This window comes from Mustela lutreola, chromosome 1 (assembly GCF_030435805.1).
Source record: "Mustela lutreola isolate mMusLut2 chromosome 1, mMusLut2.pri, whole genome shotgun sequence".
NCBI classification, from domain to species: domain Eukaryota; kingdom Metazoa; phylum Chordata; class Mammalia; order Carnivora; family Mustelidae; genus Mustela; species Mustela lutreola.
Window position 1 is genome coordinate 67,516,842 of NC_081290.1, and position 21,148 is coordinate 67,537,989.

At 53.6% G+C, this 21,148-nt stretch overlaps 1 protein-coding gene across 12 annotated transcripts in view; it reads left to right on the top strand.

Annotated features, from left to right (window-relative positions):
• The window catches only part of ZFYVE28 (zinc finger FYVE-type containing 28), a 103,468-nt gene that overhangs the window by 62,765 nt on the left and 19,555 nt on the right, over positions 1 to 21,148 (top strand). For 6 of the 12 annotated variants that reach the window (XR_009351822.1, XR_009351820.1, XR_009351834.1 and 3 more), the window contains exons 5-8: positions 780 to 869; positions 2,622 to 2,711; positions 11,441 to 11,542; positions 17,970 to 19,244. Coding sequence is in view for 7 of the 12 variants with exons in the window: in XM_059166732.1 (XP_059022715.1) it covers positions 780 to 869; positions 2,622 to 2,711; positions 11,441 to 11,542; positions 17,970 to 19,244 (1,557 nt within the window). In the remaining 5 variants the exon portion in view is untranslated. Of the gene's footprint in view, positions 1 to 779; positions 870 to 2,621; positions 2,712 to 2,824; positions 2,959 to 8,383; positions 8,459 to 11,440; positions 11,543 to 17,969; positions 19,245 to 20,227; positions 21,143 to 21,148 lie in introns of those variants that run through there. The other 6 variants (XM_059166775.1, XM_059166782.1, XR_009351840.1 and 3 more) reach the window with 6 other exon arrangements.

Genomic DNA, 21,148 nt, shown 5'->3' on the forward strand with positions numbered 1-21,148 from the left:
GCTCCTTCCCTGTAGGACACAAGCAGGGTCTGGGGGACTCCTCACACCCAGCACTGGGGGGCAGGCACGCCACCAGCTCCCACAGATGCGGAGACGATCGCGGTTAGGTGTGAAAAAGTGGGACCCCAAATCCCCATCCATGGAGGTCCCAGTTAGCACAAATTGTCCATCGCATAAGCCGGCAAGTGAAAGACAGTGCCCTCCAGGAGGCGGGAGCACAGACTCTGGTTTTCCTTCTGTATCCTTTTCTGGCTTCCCCAGGTCCCAAAGAAACTTTTATTAACAGGAGAAAATCGGGGCTTGGAAGTTAGGATCAAAGAGACGTGTCCTAACCTGGGGAGGGGTGGGACATGGTGTCTCTTGCCCAGGAGGCCCCTGTGCCCCACCCGGTGTGACCACCCCCACCCTGCGGTCTTCACCCACCTGCGCGTGCATCCATCCACTCACTCACACTCACGAAGGTCGGCACCCAGTCAGGGACATCACAAAGCAGGCAGTGCCAGGCCCAGGGCGTGCAGAGCCCAGGAGGGGGAGGGCCATGGTTTCAGGTGGGACAAGGCCAGGGTTGAGGGGGACCAGGCGGGGCAGGGCAGGGGGCGCAGGAGGTGCTGGACTAGGCCTCACCCTGGAGGAGGCTTGATTTCAGACACAAATCGTCAGGCCTCATGCCGGAAGCTGCTCATGTCTGAGGCATGTTTGGCTTTCATATGAGATGCCATTCTTTTTGGGGGGACACTTGGGTGGTGGGGCAGCGCTCACCTCCCTGGCTGTGTCTGCAGCTACGTCTCAGCCATGGTGCCTGTGAAGTCTCCCAGGGAGTACTACGTGCAGCAGGAGGTCATCGTGCTGTTCTGTGAGACCGTGGAGAGGTGAGGCCACCCCTGACTGCCACAGGGTCCTGCTCCTCCCTGGGGCAGCTGCAGGGACAGGGATACCTCTAGCCACCTTCCCCTTCCAAGTCCGCCTTCCCCTGGCAAGCACACCTACAGCTTCCTTTCTCAGCTGCACCATCCCTTCCTCTGGGCCCAGAGGGCTCTCCTGCCAGGGACTTCCCTGGTAGAGCCCTGGAGCAGCCCCACAAGGCAGCACAGAGAGCTGGACGCCTCACCTCCTTGCCTTCCTCACCTCTACACCTCTGTACCCTCCACACCTCCATCCCTTCCTAACCTTCACTCCTCCTTAACTCCTCACTTCCTCACCGCCTCACCTCCACACCTCCATCCCTTCCTAACCTCCACATCTTCTCAACTCCTCACCTCCTCAATTCCTCAGCTCCTCACCTCCACACCTCCTCATCTCCTTGCCTCCACACCTCCTCACCTCTATACCTCCTCAACTCCTCACCTCTATACCTCCTCACCTCCATGCCTCACCTCCACACTTTTGTTCTTTCCTGACCTCTTCACCTCCACACCTCCTCCACACCTTCCTCACCTCCACAACTTCCTCACCTCACCTCCACACCTCCCTGCCTTCCTGACCTCCTCACCTCCACAACTTCTTCACCTCCACACCTTCCTCACGTCCTCACCTCTACAACTTCCTCATCTCTACCTTCCTTAGCTCCTCACCTTCATACCTCCATGCCTTCCTGATCTCTATACCTCCACACCTCCTCACCTCCACATCTCCCCACCCTCTCACCTCCATACCTTTCTGGCTTTTATACCTCCACACCTCCTCACTTTCATGCCTTCCTCACTTCCACTCCTTCCTCACCTTCATGCCACAACTCCATACCTATACCTCCTCACCTTCCTTACCTCCCCACCATCCTCATCACCCCTTTGCCCTCATCCTCCTCTCCCTACCTTCTCATTTCCTTACCTCCACAGGCCAGGATGGAGCCCTTGCTGGGTTGGAGGTCTCCTGAACAAGGTTTTGCTGATTGAAACATCAGTATTCTTGCCATGCCTTGGACAGTAATTGAAGTCAGAATTTTTAGTGGACTTTGGGACTAAGATATAGCCTAGAATGTTTTGCTCGTCTGACTAGCGCTATGGTATTAGAGAAGTCTTGAAATTGCCTCATATCACTTCGTAATTATAGTCATGTTATTCGCTGTTTATGTATTGAAATACATTTCAAATTGCTAAAAAATAAGATGGTAGGAAAGACCTTGTCCTTGGAACCATTGTGACGTGACTTGAGCAGTGCCAGCTCACTGAGTGTAGAGAGTCACTTGTATTTGCCTGGAGCATGAGACTAAATCCAGCAGAGCGCTGTTCGTTCCTCAGGAAAGTGTTAAATTGTGTGGGGCGGTGTTTTTGTTCCACGTTTATTCTTGTCACTTGAGTTGCTTCAATTTTCTGGCTAAGCAAGCCCATGGCAGGATGAGCTTCTGTGTTTTGTTTGCTGGACACCATCGCTGCCCTGTGGGCCCCTCAGCAAGCACACCTTGCCCCTCCCTGCACCTTCCGTCCCAGAAGTGGGATTGGGCAGGTGGAAAGTCAGGGAAGGGGAAGCACCAGCCATCTTTGCTTGGGCCTTCTGGAGCAGAGCATGGCCCCTGTCACCTTCCTGGCCATCAGCTGAGCACAGATGCAGGTGTGGGTGGAGCGGGCCATGGTGGGTGTTGGGAGGGCAGGCCTCACCCTTCTTGCTCTCTGTCCCTCGGCCAGGGCCCTGGACTTCGGGTACCTGACCCAAGACATGATTGACGACTACGAACCGGCCCTCATGTTCACCATCCCCAGGTTGGCCATCGTGTGGTGAGTGTTCTCCCGCCCGGGATAGCTATTGGGCGGAAGCCTAGCAGGACTGTGGAGTGAGACAGTGCTGGGCCCCTTCTGGTGTTGATGGCTGGCCCTTACACCCCCAACAGGTGGCTGCTAGCCGCCCGCGCGGCACCAAGCAGGCCTGCTGTCGGCCCTCACCAGGTGTTCTGAGGGTGAGGGAGGGACCCCCCCCACCCTAAATAGTACGAGATGGCCGGACACCCAACACCCAACGGCACAGGTGAGATGGACAGTCACCTAACTCACAGCCCAAGGCAGGAGCGCCCCCACACCACAAAGAGCCACGTGGGGGGCATGCAGGAGCAGAGTGCCCAGCCCAGGCTGTGGGAGGAAGCCCCTGGCTCCCGTGGGGGGACGTGATGGGCTTACATGAGTCATTCACAGGCTGGAGGGAGGTGGGGGGGGCATGAACTGAGCCTGAGCAGGTGAAGAGCAGGTGGGGTGCAGCTGCTCTGGCAGTAGGGAGGGGGAAATGCGCGCTGAGGCAGAGCCTTCCCTACTGGGTACAAAGCATGAGCTGGAACTCAGGAGCAGGCCTCTGGGGTCTTGTGGGTTTAGACATGTTGGCCAGCACATGGGGTCAGGCCTTATGTTCCCCAAGGCAGGATGTGTGTGGTCAGTGGCAGAGTACTTTGAGCTTCTTGAGGCCAAGGTCGGGTCAAGGTCAGAGCCTGGGTGTTCTGGGCTCGGCCTGGGGCTTCTCGCCCAGACCCTGACTCCACGGCAGGGACCACCCTTGCCTCTTGCCAGGTGAGGGGGCGTGGGACAGGTGGTCACAGGGGAGCCCAGTGGAGAGGCCTGTAGGTCTGGCCACCCTGGAGGGGCCCCATGGGCAGCTGGTGTGCAGGTGTGGAGCTGGGCAGAGAGGGGACCAGAGTCCTAGGGACAGATGCTGTTTGCAGATGCAGTCATTGACGAAGCAGTCTGGGAGAGTGTGGGGTGGAAGCAGAGGCCAGGACTGGTCCAGGCATCGGCCCCCCTCCTAGGGAAATGGGGATGCAGTGGTGGGAGTGGTGGGGGGCAGGATGGTGCAGCAGGATGAGGTCAGCTTCTGGGCCAGAGGGGCTTCCCTCAAGCAAGTTGCACTGCATGTAGAAGGCATATGGGGCCAACAGGGACGCTGGAGGTCAAATGGCCAAGACATGCCAGGTACAGTGTCTCAGGGGAGACACCAGGTACAGAGGCTTGGGGGAGGGAGAGCTGGAAAGAGGGGTTGAGACTCAGGGAAGCCTGAGCATCTCTCCTTGACCTGACTGTGTCCTTGGAGCTGCCTTCCATGGCAGTCTCGCTACCAGGACCCCTAGCCTCCACCCCTTCCTTTTATGTCTCCTTTCCTGAAGCAATCTTCTCCCCAAGTTTGCCTGTCAGGGAAAGCAGGAGTGCGTCCCAGCGCCCCAGAACACACACACTTTACAGTTGCTTTAATCATTAGAGTCTGAGATTCTGCCTTCACCTGAAGCTGAGCGGTGCAGAGGACAGATGTCCCCTGGGACCAGCTCCGGTGGTCTGGCCTGAAGTGGCCCCTTGGTGGGCCAGGTAATTTTGTTATATCGTTATTTGCTTTCTTGGCAGCGGCTCTCTGCGGCCAAACTCATGCCCAAGACAAAGCTGCTTCGAGCTAGGGCCTTGCTTCTGTGGGCCTGGGCCCCGGGTTGGCGAGCCCCTCCCATGAGAGTGGCCTTTGTCCCCTCCCTCTGCGTCATGCAGTTCACAGCCCCTTTTCTGGTAGCGTGGAGACCCTGGCCTGGAGGTGTTTCCTTTTTTCTTTTTTCTTTTTTTTTTAAGATTTTATTTATTTATTTGACAGAGAGAGATCACAAGTAGGCAGAGAGAGAGGAGGAAGCAGGCTCCCCTGCTGAGCAGAGAGCCCTATGTGGGGCTCGATCCCAGGACCCTGAGATCATGACCTGAGCTGAAGGCAGAAGTTTAACCCACTGAGCCAGCCAGGCACCCCCTATGGTTCTTTTCTAAAATGCCTTGGCAAGTGCCTTGAAGCTCAGGATCCAGTGCCCCCAGCTCTGAGCCTGCGTCTGGGATTTCATCATGCTGGCTGGGGGTTGGGGGGCGGTTCCCACCATGCTGGAGGGGTTCCCAGGCTGGCCACCTGACTGTGCACAGGGGTGCTGGTGTGGGCGCATGCTGGCCAGCCTGCCCTGTTGAGCTATGTGGCCTCTTGGAGGCTCCCCAGCTCCATGGGGCTAGGCAGCATCTGGGATCGTGGGGACACGAAGGCCTTGTGCTGTAGTAGACGGAACCTATCCTCAGCTTCATGGAAATGCTCAGACTCTCCCAGGCACTTTAAAAATACAATCCATTTACAAGAAAGGCGAGGCATTAGACAGCCTGAGCACTTGGGCTCCAGGTTCTCACACAAGCCTGCTGAGCGAGGGCGGTCAGACTTCACTGGCCAAGCCATCAGCCCTGGCCCAGACCTGGTGGTCATGGGTCCATTCTCTCAGGCCTTCTCACTGAGTAGCCCCCCAAGATCACTTTTCCCTGACCAGCGTCACTGCGCCCTGTGTGCCAACTGCAGCTGCCCAGTGCATATCTGACTTCTGCTCCTTCTCTGTAACCCTGGTCCTGGGAAGGAAAGTGAGGGTCCCACGGCTGGGCCTTTGTCCTTGTGCCCCTCTCCTGGCAACAGTGTGTGGGGGCCTCTTGGAATCCCCCAGGACAGGCGGAAAGGCTCTGAGTCACAGTGAAGGTAGGCTAGTTTTGGAGTTGGAGTGAAGGGAGAGCAGGTGCAGGGAGGCCCGCTGGGAAGTAGGAGCAGAGGCAGGGACCCAAAGCCCAGAGTTGAGGGAACAGAGGTTCTTGGCTTGGCTGTGCCTGGAGGGAGGCCGCACGATGGCCCCAGGGCCACCTCTGACCCTCATGGGCCCTCCCTCAGAGCCAGGCTCTGCGTCTGGGGCTTTAAGGTATACGAAACTGTAACTGAAGTTCTCCATCCTATGGAAGGAGGGGTAGAGCAGTAAGCAGCTGTCCCCAGAGCCTCCCCCTTCAGGGTCACTCCAGGACTTGCTGGGTCCTGTATCTGCCCAGTGAGCCTATGTTGAGCCCCTGCTGTGTACCTGCCCTGTGCTTATCCCCAGGGATGCCAGGACACCTCTGGGGCAAGTGTACAGGTAGGAGAGATAAGAAGTTGCTGTGGGTTTTTCTGGATGCTGGGGTAGAATAGGACCCGGAGCAGAGCCCCTCTAGAGAGGACAAGAGCTGTGAGCATGAGGGGCGGGTCCCCAGTCCTGGAGCAGAACCCTGGAAGCTGGGGTGGGAGCTGGTCAGGCGGCTGCAAAGGGGTGGAGGCAGCACCTCTGGCTGGAGGAAGGGGGGGTGGGTCATGGGTCACATGCGGCAGGGAAGCCAACACTCTGGAAACAGCAGCCTTCAAGGGTCACATCTGTGCTGTGGGTTCTTGGGGCTCCAGGTGACTCTCAGAGAGCAGTGAGAGCAGAGGGGGATCTGGGCGTGAGGCCTCCCTACTGCACCAGCACCCCCTCCTGCCTCTAGGAGCTCCAGCCCCTTCCCACCCACCCTGCTCTGAGCTCTCCCAGGAAAAACTCCCCCTCGAGGTGGCATGGCATCTGTGGGCCCATCACAGGTGAGGAGACAGGTGTGGAGCGGCCGGATGGGGCCCAACCCAGCCCTGCTTGTGCCTGATGACCACTGAGCTTTGTGGCCCTGGGGAAGCCCCCCTGAGGTAGAGGCGGTAAGAGGAGCTCTGGGAGATTGGCGGGGATTGGGGGAGGGCTCTGAAGGGGGGGGCCTGGAGGCTTAGAGGAGGCTCAGGAAGAGGCTGGCCAGGCCAGGTGCTGGGTGTCCATGGGGCTGGACAGGGGTTTGGTCTTGTCCACGCCCACTCGGGTGCCAGCCCTGAAACCCTGCCCCCCCCCACTTCACCTGTGCCCCTGGGCCAGGCCCCCGACTTAGCATCACATCCTCACTGGTCACTCTACTTCCTCTCTCTCATTTTCACACTCCCTGCCACCCACATCTATCCTGCAGTCCTACTACCAGAATTTTCCAGAAGTTGCTGCCCCATGGGGGTCTCTGGCCTCCCATTGTTTCCTTGCCCACGTGCTTCACCACCAGAGACAGCCCCCTGCCCAGTCCCTTCCCAGTCTTCCAATTGCCACACAACCTTCCTGGCCTGCAGCCCTTCTCCCACAGGTGCTCACCTCTAGCAAGGTCGTGTGTGTACTCGAGTGTGTAACTTAAAGTGTACAATGTACTATCACCATTAATTTCAGAACATTTTCGTCCCCCCAAAAGGATACCCTTCCCTCCTTAGCTGTCACCTTCACCCCCTACAATCCCGCCTGCCTAGCACCAGGAGACCCCAGATCTGTTTCTGTGTCTGTAGGTTTGCCTGTTTGTGATGTTTCATATAAATAGGATTTGTGTTATTTTCACATCTCCCCATGTGCCTGGAAGCGCTACCCTAAGGGGTGTTCACGGGCTGTTTTCTCTCAGAGGCCTGAGCACTTGGCGGGTAGCGGCACAACTTTTGCAGAATTTGGTTGCATTGACTTGACAGGGCACCATCTGTATTTAAAGATTTTTACTGAAGTTTATTTTTAATCATGAAAATCTGAGGGGCTAGATATCCAGAATTAAGGGATTGTTTAAAAACAATACTTCAGGATGCCTGGGTGGCTCAAACGGTTAAGCGTCTGCCTTCAGCTCAGGTCATGGTCCCAGGGTCCTGGGATCAAGTCCTGCATCGGGCTCCCTGCTCAATGGAGACTCTGCTTCTCCCTCTCCATCTGCCTCTCCCCCTGCTTGTGCTCTCTCTCTCTCTCTCTCTCAAATGAATAAATAAAATATGTAAAAAAACAAAACAAAAAACAATACTCCAGGTGTTTAGGTAACATTGGTGAAAAATCCCAAAAAGCCATGGAAAACGTCCCTAGCGTGCTATGAAAAATTATACCAAACACTGTGTCTCTACTTAACATGACCTCTTGACATGGTAATTATAACTTCTGTAAACAGAATCAAAGCAATAAATGTTAATTTTTTTTAGTGTGGTAAAATAGACATAACACAAAATTTACCACTTTCACCCTTTTTGAGTATACATCAGCAGCAGTTAGCACATTCACACTGTTGAACCACCCTGTCCAGAACTTTCCCATCATCCCGAACAGAAATGCTGTTTCCACTAAATGCTAATTCTCTACTCCCTCCCCCGGCCCCTGGTACCCTCCAGTCTACTTTTTCTCTGTGAGTTTGACTCCTCTAGGGACCTCATATAAATTGAGTCATTATACAATATTTGTCCTTTTGTATCTCGGTTATTTCACTAAGCATCATGTTTTCATGGTTCATCTACATGGCATGTAGAAACTTCAGTATGAAGAATAGTCCATCATATGTAATTAAATATTACTTTAAAGAAGAAATTTCCAATAACATCCTAAAGAAAAAAGTACTGAGGAGTAAATTTAACCAAGGAGGTGGAAAACATGTACACTGAAAATTATAGGACATTCCTGAAAATAGCTAAAGACCTAATTAAATGAAAAGATAGCCCATATTCATGGATTAGAAGGCTTGCTATAGTTAAGATGGTGATACTTCCCAAAGTTATATATAGATTCAATACATTTCCTATAAAAACTACCTTGGCCTTTCTTTTTTTGCAGAAATGGAAAAGATCCTCAAATTCATATGGAAGCTTTGAATAGCCCAAACAATGTCGAAAAAGAAAAACAAAGTTGGAGGACTCGTATGTCTCGATTTCAGAATTTACTACAAAGTTATGATAATCCAAAGTGTGGTACTGTCATAAGAATAGACGAACGGAAAAAAAATCAAGACAACAGAAATAAGCCAAATATCAATAGCCAACTGGTTTTTGACAAGGGGGCCACGGCCATTCAATGAGGAAGTTAGTCTCTTCAACAAATGATGATGGAACAACTGGATGGCTGTATACCAGAAGAGCAGAGTTGGGCCCTGTAATGATTAATTTTATGTGTCCACTTGTCTAGGCCATAGTACCCAGATATTTGGTCAAACACTAGTTTGGATATTGCTCTAAGCTATTTTTAAAATGAGATTAACATTTAAATTTTGATCTTGAGTAAGGTAGCTTACCCTTCATAATGTGGGTGGGCCTCGCCCCATCAGTTGAAAACCTTAAGGGAAAACAGAGTTCCCCAAGTGAAAGGGAATTCTACCTCCAGACTGTCTTCAGACTTAAGCTGCAGCATCAACTCTTCCGAGGCTCTAGGTTTCTAGCCTGCCCTCCTACTCTGCAGAGTTTGGACGTGGCCGCCATCCACAGTCATGGGAACCAGTTCCTCAAAATCTCTTTCTCTCCAAAATAAATAAATAAACCCAACAAACCAACCAACCACCCAAGCTCTCCCCCTTCCCATGTACACACACACACACACACACACACACACACACACACACACACACATACTACATTTGTTCTATTTCTCTGGAGAACTCTGACTAGTACAGGAGGTAAATCTTCACATTCCCTGGCTTGGCAGTAGATTCTTAGATTTGATACAAAAAGCACGAATGACAAATGAAGAGATAGGTAAATTGAACTTCATCAAAATTAAAAACTTTTGTGCATTAAAGGACATTATGAAACAGTGAAAAGGTGACTAGAAGAATGGGAGTGGGGACTCAGATTTCCTCTCAGGCTGGGCATCTGCCTGGTGCCCAATCTAGCCAGCCACCCATCCCTGACTCTGAGTGTGCCCAGCAACCCTTTCTCCCTCCATCTCTGCCAGGCTCAGCCCTGGGGGCTGCCTTGCCCTCCTCAGCAGTGGCAGGAGCACCGACCTCTGTGGCCTGGGATGGTCCTGTGCTGGGAGCCCTCCTAAGTACTGGTTTTGTTTCTGAGTCTCCAGACCAGCCAGTCAGCCCCGGGCCTTGTTCTCAGGGCACTGATGGGGCAGCCAGTGTCCTTCCTGGGACCCAGGAGCAGAGTTAGGCTCCCTTCCTGCCCCCTTTGCTGCTTTCTGAAGGACAAGATTGCCAGGAAGCCCGGGCAGGGCCCCTTTTCACGGCCTTTGTGTCGAGAACACTGACTCAACGATGAAGTTAAGGTTCTATCTTGGGAAGTTGTCCCCCAAACACTGTTAATTTAACTGGAACTGTCAGCTTGTGTCAGATCCATAAAACATACTGGAAGGAATGGAAGGCTGGCCAGGTTGTCCTCTGCTCTCCATCCAGACCTATATCCAGGACACAGCTGCTCCTGGCAGCCCCAACCCTCCAGCTGCCAGAGGAGGTAGCACAGCCCATGATTTTCCTGTGACTTTTGAATCTTCCTTTGTGCACGTGAAATCTAACCTTTTAAAGGGAAAACAGTCCATTCAGTTTTACCAATTTCTCTCCCTGTACTGGACATGTTCCTGAGCCAACGAGGACTCCATGTTGGGTGGTGATGACCTGACCCCAGTGCAGCGATGAGATTCTGTTCATTTGCAGAGAGAGACACGGGGGCAGTTCTTCATTCATGCAAACAAATCTGCGAGTCCCTCCCCTGTGCTCTGACAAGGATGCAAGGAGTAGTCACTGTGTGTGTGTGTGGGGGGGGTCATTCCCTGGGTGGCCCCTCGATGTGAGCTGTCTGGTCTTGGGGCCCCAGGAGGAGGTACCCCCCAGAAGGGTCCTCCAAGGATGGTCTTGCTCTAGGAGAAGCAGGTCTGGACAGGATGGTGGGCATGCTTGGGGCTGGGCAGTGCATGGCAAGATTGCCATAGGGAATAAATGAGGTGCTGCCTGTGGAATGGGGACCTCCTGGAAGGGCATCTGAGCAGAGCCACATGGGGCTCAGCCATGGGACTGAGGAGAGAGGGTCTGTCCTTCCTGGGGGTGACAAGGCTGTCTCCAGGCTTGAAGAGTGAGGGAGCAGGAGCCAGACCTCTACAAGGGAAAGGGGGCTTGGGGACAGGCTGGGCAAAGGTCAGGGGAGCCACGAAGCACACAGCTCACTGTGGGGGACCTCCCAGGGTTCCAGGTGGGCAGGGCTGGCAGTGGGAGGTACTGCATTGTCACAGCTGGTGTGGTCTGGGAGGCAGGAGAGGCTGTGGTCAGGGAGTTGGAAGGACTCAGTGTGGAGCCGGGTGAGTGAGGGCCGATTCTGGGAGTCCAGTGGGAGGCTGGGAGGACAGCTTGGAGGCACGTCTGGGAGAAGTCCCACCCTATTTGCGACAAAGGTCCCTGAGATGCTCCTCCGGCCTTTGTGGGACCCCGCCAGGGCCCAGCCCCCAAGGCTCAAGTGTCTGTGTGCCTTGGTGCAGAGCTATGGGTGCATGGGTAGCAGGGGCCCCGGCTCTCACTTTCCACTTTCCCGTCACATCTATGGTAGGGGCACCCCACTAATTCACAAAAGCTTCTGCATGTGTGTTACATTTAAACACAAAACTGAAGTTTCCATTTCCAAGCAGTTAGTTTTAGTAACAAATCTTGATGCTGATTTTTTTGATTACAGCAGGGATGTGAACAGATAAATTTTTATGATTATTTTATGATCCCTCAAGTGAACATCCCCTAATCAGCTTCAGAAGATGATCAAGTCTGGCAATTTTCAGTGCATTTTTCTAAATGTATTTAATATTCAGTCACAAGAGGTGAGGTGTGTGTGGTCTCAGAGCCCCTGGCTGTGTTCTGGGCTTGTCCTGGGGGGGCTGCAGGGCCTCACCCCATCCTGGCTTTTGTCTTGAATGCAGTGGCCTCGTGGTCTATGCAGATGGACCTCTGAACTTGGACCGCAAGGCAGAAGACATGTCCGAGCTATTCCGGCCCTTCCACACGCTGCTGCGAAAAATAAGGTGGGAAGCGGCTGCTCCGGGAGGGCGGGGGAGGGTAGGGGGGGTTGCTGTCGTCCCTGTTGGGCCCCAGCCCTCCTTTCTGTGAGGACAGGTGGGTTCTTCCCGGTCCTCTCTGCTCCAGGCAAAGGTGTGCCTTGGTCTTCGTCTGTAGTTACTGGTTCATAGTGTTTCAAGCCCCTGTGTAAACCCACATACACCCTTGTCTCCCCTCAGAACCCAGCTCTTTGTGCTTGGGTAACAGCATGACCTTGGGCACAAACTGCCAGTCACATGACTGCAGCCACCATGCTGAAAGCTCTGGCCCTGGGCCCTCTGTGCGAGAGGGAGAGGCTGGGAAATGGGATGACACGGGTGCCCCCCCCAGGGCCACACAGACTGCAGGGGAGGGGTGGGCCCTGGGAGGGCGGTGACAGGGCTGCGGCTGGGGCCCATGCAGGGACGGGTGCTTGCTTGGGCTTTCGTGGGTGCTCCCACCAGTATAGAGGTGCCCTGCAGTCTTGAGCACAGGGCTCCTCCCCTGCTGTGACTTGTCCTGGCTCCCCCAGCAGTCCCGGGCAATGGGTCCAGGTGGCATTGATGTCCTCGGCCCCCTGTGTGCTGCCCTGGTGGCCTGGAGGTGTCTGCTGTGGGTGACTGTCCTTTGCTCTAAGGGGCTCCCCTCGGCTTTCAGCAACAACAGGCCTCAAGCCAGCCTCCTCCATCTTGGGCCTCCCCACAAACCCTCATTTCCCACTGGCCCGGAGCCCTCCCAGGTGGCCCTGGACAGATGGCACAGCAGGAGGCTGTGGGCCCTTGTCCTCTGAACTCCTTCTGGCCCCGTGGCCTCAGACTCCAAGGTCTTTCTTACTGTGGTCCCAGTCTCTGTAAGCTCCCTTCTGTGCTTTTGGTGGAACTGATGACCCTGTGGACTTCCATGTGGACTTCCTGGGTCCAGCAGGACAGCCTAGCCCAGGGCAGCCAGCGCTGGCTTCCCTTTCCTGATGCCAGTTCAGGCAGACAGCTGGAGAATCCCCTGCTCCCAGCTGCCCTTGGCCCCTGCAAGAGCCAACATGCTGTGAATCAAGATGGGAGGGAGAGGGGTGCCTGGGTGGCTTAGTGGGTTAAAGCCTCTAAACCTAAAGCTCAGGTCATGATCCCAGGGTCCTGGGATCAAGCCCTGCATCAGGCACTCTGCTCAGCAGGGAGCCTGCCTCCCCCACCCCTCTGCCTGCCTCTCTGCCTACTTGTGATCTCTCTCTGTCAAATAAATAAAATCTTAAAAAAAAAAAACAAGATGGCAGGGAAAGGCCCAACAGGGTGGTCCTTGGAGAGTCACTGGCCCTAGGGGTGGGTGAGGCACAGCCTGGGTCCTGTGATAGGTGCTCTTTCCAGATGGGGGACACTGGGCACTGGGACATGGGCAGGGGAAACAGTCCAGAGCATCAGAGACAGGTGCAACATGCTCTGAGGTCTGACGTACGTGACTGGAATTAGAAGGAAGAAAAGAGGGGCACCCAGCTGGCTCAGTCTGGGTGGGCGGGCCTGCCACTCTTGAGTTTGAGCCCAATGCTGGGTGTGGAGATCACTTTAAAAAATCAAATCTTAAAAAAAGAAGAAGAAGAAGAAGAAGGAATTTTCCAAAACTGAAGAGAGATCTCTGCCCACAGACCCAGGAAGCTCAAGAACTACAAGGAAGACAGATAGAAGCAGACTTAGTATATCAAAGTAAAACTGCTGAAAACAGAGAAACAAATCTTAAACGGCCAGAGAAAAAGGACATATTTCTGGGAAAAGAATGTAAGATTGATAGCTGTCTCCTGAGAAATGAACAATGGGAGCCCAAAGGCAACGGAGTGATGCTATTTCAAGGGCTGGAAGAAAACATCCACCCAGCATGAAGGCAAAATGGTGAGTTATTGAAAAGCAAACCTGAAGGCATTCAGCAGTGGCCTGCCCACGGAGAAAAGCTAATCGGAGTTCCTCAGGCAAAGGCAAACGCCCAGATACAAATGTGGAAATGCAGGAGAGACTGAAGGAGTCGGTGTGGGTGGGTAAGAAGTGTGCTTTGTGCAGAACGATCACCACCATGTCTTGTGGAGTTCAGATGACACATAGCATCGTTAGCATTTGGAAATAAAAGCAATGTTTTGCTACATTAATTTTTTAAAAGAAGAAAAACTGAATCATTTTGAAATTGCAGCATAAGAATTTGAAAAATTCAATACCTATTTTATGATGAAAACATCAGTGGTGATTTCCTTAATCTGATAAGAGAGAGAGAGAGATATATACACACACACATGAAGTGGAAAGATATATACACACACACACACATGAAGTGGAAACCGTACACAAAAATGACAGAGAGTGGACCCAGGACAGAAATGTGAGAACTGAGACAATAGAACTCCTACAAGACCATCTTGGACAAGTGCTCTATCACATTGCATTTTTTAAAAAGATTTTTATTTATTTATTTGACAGAGAGATCACAAGTAGGCAGAGTCAGGCAGAGGGGTGTGGGGGGGAAGCAGGCTCCCCGCTGAGCAGAGAGCCTGATGTGGGGCTCGATACCAGGACCCTGAGACCATGACCTGAGCTGAAGGCAGAGGCTTAACCCACTGAGCCACCAAGGCACCCCTCATGTTGCGTTTTGGAAATTATTTCTTGGACAGGATACCAAAGGCACAGGCGACAAGAGGAAAAAATAGACAAATTAGACTTGAAAGTTTTTAAATTTTGTACAACGTGAGACACTCTCAACAGAGTAGAGAGGCAGCCCACAGGTTGGAGAAAATATTCTCACATCTTAGAATCTATAGAGAACCTCTAAAATTCACCAAGAAAAGCCAAACAACCTGGTTCAAAAGAGCAAAGGATTTGAAGAGACATTTCTCCCAAGAAAGTGTGTGAGTGGCCAGCAAGCTCTGGAAAAATTGTTCATCACTCCTTGTCCGATCAAACTCACAATGAAATTGTACCTCCAACCCAGTAGGATGGCTCTTTCCAAAACTAACAATCAACAACAACAACAGAGGCCATGTGTTGGCAAGAATGTGGAGAATTAGAATCCTGTGCCTCATTGGTGGGAGTGCAAAATGGTGCGAATGCCATGGAAAAACATTGTGGAGGTCCCTCAAAAAATGAAAAATAGAATTGTCAGATGATCCAGCCATTCCACGCCTGGGTATATTCTACAAAGAGCTTGAAGTAGTGTCTCAAAGAGACATGTGTCTAGCTGTGTTCCAAGAAGCATTATTCACAACAGCTAAGGCATGGAGGCGAACCAGGTGTCTACTGGTGGATGAGTGGAGAAGCCAAATGTAGCCCATCACACAATGGAATGTTATTCAGCCTAAAAAGGAAGGAACTCCTGACTCCTGCCACCACACGGATGAACCCCAAGGACATGCTTGGTGAAATAGACCAGCCACAGAAAGACAAATTATGTGAGATTCCAACTCCACAAGGGACCTGAACTAGTCAAAATCGTGGAGACAGGTAGCGGGTGGTGGGTGTCGGGCTGGGGGTGGGGAGCGTGCTGTTAGTGTTTGTGGGGACAAGTTCAGGTTTATAAGATGAATGTGTTCTAGGAGTAGATGTTGGTGATGGTGGTGCTAGGATGTGAATATCACTGAGTCGTCCCTCAAAATGGCTAAGATGATAAATTTCACATCATAGCTGTTTTAGCACAGTAAAAAATTTAAATATTACCTGCAATAATGTCAGTAAATATCAGCTGCTTCAGCATCTATCTGCAGTTGTCTAAGGCCTCTGTTGAAAGTCACAAGAGGTTACTGGCATGAAATGTTAAAGACGTAAAGAGAGAGCGATTCCAAGTCAAGGAGTGGAGAACTTAACATTGCAAAGGTGTCCGTTATCTTCCAATCCATCTATGAATTTAGTGCGGTCTCAATCAGAATCTTACGAGGTTTTTGTCTCTTTTGGTAAAAATTCACAAACTAATTCTGAAATTCATGTGGAAGTGCAAGGGACCAAAACTAGCCAGAAAGAAGATCGCTAGAGAGAAAGAGCATTATTTACACATTCTACATGCTGGGCTTTGGTTCTTTCCATAAATGACCCTGGTGTGACCACGCTTGTGAACACATGTGCATTTCTGCTGTAGATAGTCGTGCAGGGCCAGGAGTGTCAACAGAATGGAGCTTAGAAACAGACCAACACATCTGGGCCTCCCTGATTGAAGACAAAGGAGACACAGCCCGGCAGTGGGGGGGTGGTTGCTGTTTTCCAATAAATGGGCTGAGTCAGCAGATATCCACATGAGGAAAAACAGGTCTGGATCCTTACCACAATCACCCACAAGAGTCAACTCCGGATAAATTGCACGTGGGAAGTAAAAACAATGAAGATTTCCGAGGAAAACAACAGGAACATCTTTATGAACTTGGAGTAGCAGATTGCTTAAACGGGACAAAAAAGCACTAAACATAAAGGAATATGTGATTTATTGAACTTCATTGAAATTAAAACTTCAGTTGTTCCGCAGGTACTGTTACAAGAATGAAGGCGGAAAGCCCGAGAGTTGGAGAACATGTCCAACAAAGAACTCAAATACAAAACATAAAGAACTCCTGTCGATCTGTAAGAACAACAGAAATAACCCAACTAAAAACAGGCAGAAGATCTGAAAAGGCTTCACAGAGGGCACTGAGGAGGGCTGCCAAGCCTGTAAGCTGCTCTGCCCTTCATCAGTCAGCAGGCTGAGCAGTTTAAAGTGGAAAACCCCAGGAGTGCCTGGCGGTGCCAGCGAATGGACCACAGAGCCATGAGCGGAAGTCTGGAGAGCGCAGCGGGAGCCCCGCATCAGGGCGCAGGCGTGTTCCCTGGACGCACCCCCTCTGAGCCCATGCTGCAGCAGGGCGCACGCATGTTCCCTGGGCGCACCCATGTTCCCTGGGCGCACCCCCTCCCAGTCGCCTACAGGTTTTTCAGGGAGGCACTCAGAGAGGGTGGCTGGAGCATCCAGAGCCCAACAGGTGTGGAACTGATTCCTACCCATGAGACCAAACCATCCAGGACACTGAACCTAACCAACCCTGACCAACCCTACATTACCAGATCCAACAAGACAAAACCAGTAGAACCTTCTATTGAATTTGAATTTCAGATAAACAGTTTCTGAGTGCAAGAATATCCCACATACTCCCCATTTGGGGCATTCCTATTCTAAAAAATATTCATATGCTTAAGAAGTACTTGTTGATTAGAAACTCCTATTAAACTGGGCCTCCTGCATTTCCTCTGGTGCTTCATACAGACATGGTGTTGCCAAACCATGCCTGCCTCTAGAGTGTGGATGGCACGTCCCCATTTATGCAGGGCGACTGTCTCAGTCTTTGGAAGTCAGGGTGCTGGTGATGGCAGACGGGTGAGTGGGAGGGCACGTGAGGGCCTGTGAGCCTGGTTCACAGTCCACGGTTGGATCAAGGTGCTGCCCGCATGGGCATGCTCAGTTTATGAAGAGTCGCAAGCTGTGCGTTTCTGGGAAGTACATTTTTCTGGCGTTTCCAAGACTGCACGGGGCTCTTTAGCCTGAACTCAGACCTGCACTGGCCGAGAGCATGGCACATTCACGTAGACCTGCTTGAGATCCATCCCAGGCGTTGCCACATTAACTTCTTCAGGTCGTTGGTTTGGTGCCCCTTCCTCCAGGAAACCTTCCTGGGTTAAGCCTCCTGCTGGTAGGCATTTTTCTTTGTTGTAGTTGCTGTAGTTGTGAGGCAGTCATCATTCACAGAAACAGTGACTCTTCCAGTGTAACCTCCAAGGGCGAGACGTGCCTGACCCATGCCTGCCTGTCTCCCCACCTGGCACAGGGATGGTGCTTGAGAACATGTGCACAGTGAGAGCCTAGAATGGGAACCAGCATTTTGTTTTCACTCCTAGAAGGTTTTCTTTTTCTTTTTTTAAGATTTTATTTATTTGACAGAGATCACAAGTAAGCAGAGGCAGGCAGGGAGTGGGGAGCAGGCTCCCTGCTGAGCAGAGAGCCCAATGTGGGGCTCAATCCTAGGACCCTGAGACCATGACCTGAGCTGAAGGTAGAGGCTTAACCTACTGAGCCACCGAGGCGCCCCGTAGAAGGTTTTCTTAACGTGATGATCAGGTCCCTAAGAACCAGGGCAGCCTTGTTTTCCACAAGAGTTTTCAGAGCCTCACTTTTGAGAAAGACGCCTCGAGGGAAGGCAGTCATCCCTCCCCACAGACGTGGTCTGACCTGCAGCTGGGGAGGATCCCTGTAGAATTGTGCCACGTTTCCTAGTGCAGGAAGTATGTGCCCTGTGCGCTTCACTGCCAGGGGCTGATCCCTTGTTGCTTCTCTGCTGATGCAGACATCAAGGGTGCTGTGTCCATCTGCTGTCGGCCAGGGGGCTGCTGTGGCCTTTGGGATCCTTACCTGTGGTTTTTGTCTTGACCCTTGTAGGGACTTGCTGCAGACCCTGACAGAGGACGAGCTTCACACACTGGAAAGGAACCTCTGCATTTCCCAGGACGTGGAATTCCCCATCCGGGCAGACACCCCGGTACCCCCCGCCCTGACACCCGCCTTTCCCCACTCACCCCTCCCCACGGAGGAGCTGCTCTCAGCCAAGGCCAAGACCCCGGAGGCAGAGCTGGCCTGTTCCATGCAGTATGACAGCCAGGAGCTAGAGCAGCTCGACCGCATGGTCCATAGGGCAGGGGATGAGATGTCATCCCTCCTCTCCCCGCCCAGCGCCTGCCAGTCCCCCGCACACCGGCCAGGGGTGGAGGGTAGCCCCCGTGGGGAGGCATCCCCAGGCAGCGCTCGGCTGCGGCCGGGCAGCGACGAGGAAGAAGGAAGGGTATTTTTCATGGATGACGTGGAGGGGGCTGCCGAGGCCCCAGGAGGCCCATCTGGGTGGGCAGGCAGTGCCCGCGCTGACCCCCAGGAGAGAGGGCCAGGCGGAGGGCACACAGAGGCCAGAGGTAGCGGTCCCTCCGAGGCAGAGGAGGGGGACATGAGCAATAACAACGACGTCCCTCATGACAAGATGTGGGCGCTGGGTCCCAACTCCTGCAGCTGCCTGGATGCGCAGCCGCACCTGGATGGCTGGGAGGGGGGTGGGGACGCTGCGCAGACGGCCGAGATGATTGCCCACCGGACCGGGGGCATGAAGCTCTCAGCTACTGTTATCTTCAATCCCAAATCAACCCCTGCAGGGGGCTCTGCCGTCACCACCCCGGAAGCCTCTGAAGACGGCATCTCCCTGCCGGGGCCTGTGGCCCAGGGGACACACAGTGGCTCCCACAAACTCAGTACTGCGGCCACCAGCTGCCTCCTTAACTCCTGCGTATGCTGCGGGGCCTGCGGTGGCGGCAGGGAGGACAGCGCCGCCCAGAGTCTACATGACAAGTGTGGCCCCAGAAGCGTCATTAGCGCCTCTTACGTGGGCTCTGCCAAGGCCAGCGCCAAGGGCTCTGCTGAGAGATGGGAGGAGGCCCGGCCTGTGCCGGAGGCATTGCCCTTAGAGGATGCCTCTACTTCCAAGTGCCTGACACACACCTCGGGGCCTCTGCTGGACACAGTGGACAGGTCACCTGGAGCGGCCAATGGTGCCAGTCCAAAAAGGGAGCCTCAGGCTGGACCGCCAAACTCAGGGCAGCCGTCGAAGGCCAGGGTGGAAAATCAGCAGGGAGAGGTGGCCGAGGAGGAGCCTCAGCGCCTGTCGGACTCCAGGTAAGAGCTGGCTCTAGCCACGCCCAGGCTCTTCTCCTGGTATCCAGGGCTCGTTCCTGAGGTGTTGCCTGCAGGGCTCTCAGGTTGGGGGGAGGCCAATGTGGGAGTCAAGCAGCCAGTAGCAGCCTGCTCGCCTAGTCCAACAGAGAAATGTCCCCAGTGAGCCCCGGGCCACCCTGCTTCTGATGTTACAGGCACCTTTCAGGTGATGTGGGCCCAGTGCCAAGCTCTTTGGCCACCCCCTTGGACTGCCAGGGCCCATCCCGGTCCCAGGTCATCCTCATCTGTCCGGGGACTGGGCGGCGGCCACCTCTGAGGTTGCTTTCCACATCACTCACTGTGGGGGCCTCGGCGAGTGCCCACCTGCCCGCATGGCTACCCACCTCACCTGAGGATACAAGTTAGACCAGCGGGTGCACAGCAGTGGGCATGGAACCCTGAGGGCTGTGCTGGGATCCTGGGTCCGCCCTCTTATGTTCTCCCGCAGTGCCTCCAGGACTCTGTCTTCCTGCCCCCTCCCCTCTTCTCCCCAGGGGAGCTCCTGTGTGCTCCTCCCGAGGCAGGGAACCAGGAAGGGTGGGCCAGGGGTGGGGGGCAGTCTGCAGGGCCCTGGTATCCACCCACCTCTTTTGCCTCAAGGCCACTCTCCCTTCCCTTGCTCCCCACACCCTGGACCTTTCCCGGTGAAGCAGATTCAGTGAACATTCCCTCATGACTACCATGTGCCTACTGCAGGCTCTGCACTGGGAAAGGGGGCATTGGGTCACCCTGACTATTACATGGTCACAGCCCCCAGCCCTGTCCCCTCAGTGGGGCCTTGCCTGCTGGGTCTGCTGGCCGGAGGTGGGAGGATGGGGAGAAGGTTTAGGCCGTACACAGCCCCTGTGGCTGCGATCCTCTGGCAGCGTGTGACAGGTGCCCACATGCCCCGTGCAGCTCTGCGTGGGGTCTGCCATTGCTCCCCACCCCTCCTTTGCCCCCAGTGACCACTAACTTCCTCTCTGTCACCACGGACTTGCCTCTTCTGGATGCTTCCCATACGCAGAACCCCACGCTATGTAAACCGCACACCTGTCTGTTCCATGAGCGTGAGGCTTCCAAGGCTCATCAGTGTCGAAGCAATCGTCCACGGCACTTCTTTCCTCTCTGTGGCTGGATAATGTCCCGTTGGACAGACAGACTGCCTTCCATCTGTCTGTTCATCCACCGGTGCGCGGGTGTCATTTGTGCGTTTTTCTGTTGCCATGCAGAACTGCGTCCACACTCTGTGTGCTCAGAGGTTTCCTTTCCTCTAGGTGTGTGGGCGGGAGACCCAGAGGGTCATACACTGGTCCTACAGTCATCTCTCAGAGCCGGACGTGCACAGGGCCCCTGTTCTCTACCTCCTTGCTGCTCATTTTGGCCGAGAGCCGGTCAGCCAGCCCCTTTGTCCTTCCAGCAAGCACAGTCACGGGGTTGCTTTCAGCTGCCTCAAGACCATCGCTCTCTCTGCGACCATGCCACCGGTGTCAGAGTGCTCATTTGACCCCACTGAGCACAAGATGTAGAGAGATGGCCGTTGACATTTAATCGTATAATTATCTCAGATATTTGTTTGGTTCCCATCAAATCTATAAAATAAGGTAGATCCAGAGAAGTTTATCTCTTCACCTTGCTCTTCTTAAAGGTAACAGGTTTTAAGTTTTTTACAGCTTCCCTTCCAATTTTAAAAATATAAGCAAAGATGTACACACGTGCATTCTCTCCCCGCCCCCACCCCCAGGGCCTCACCCTGCAGACACTCTCATGTGCCCTGCTCTCCTGGCCTTGTAACTTGGAGGCTGGGCCATCGTAGTTTTTGGAGGTGGGCTCCCTGTCCCGTCCAGCCGCGTGACCCCCATGGGGCTGAGCCAGCGTGCCCTCAG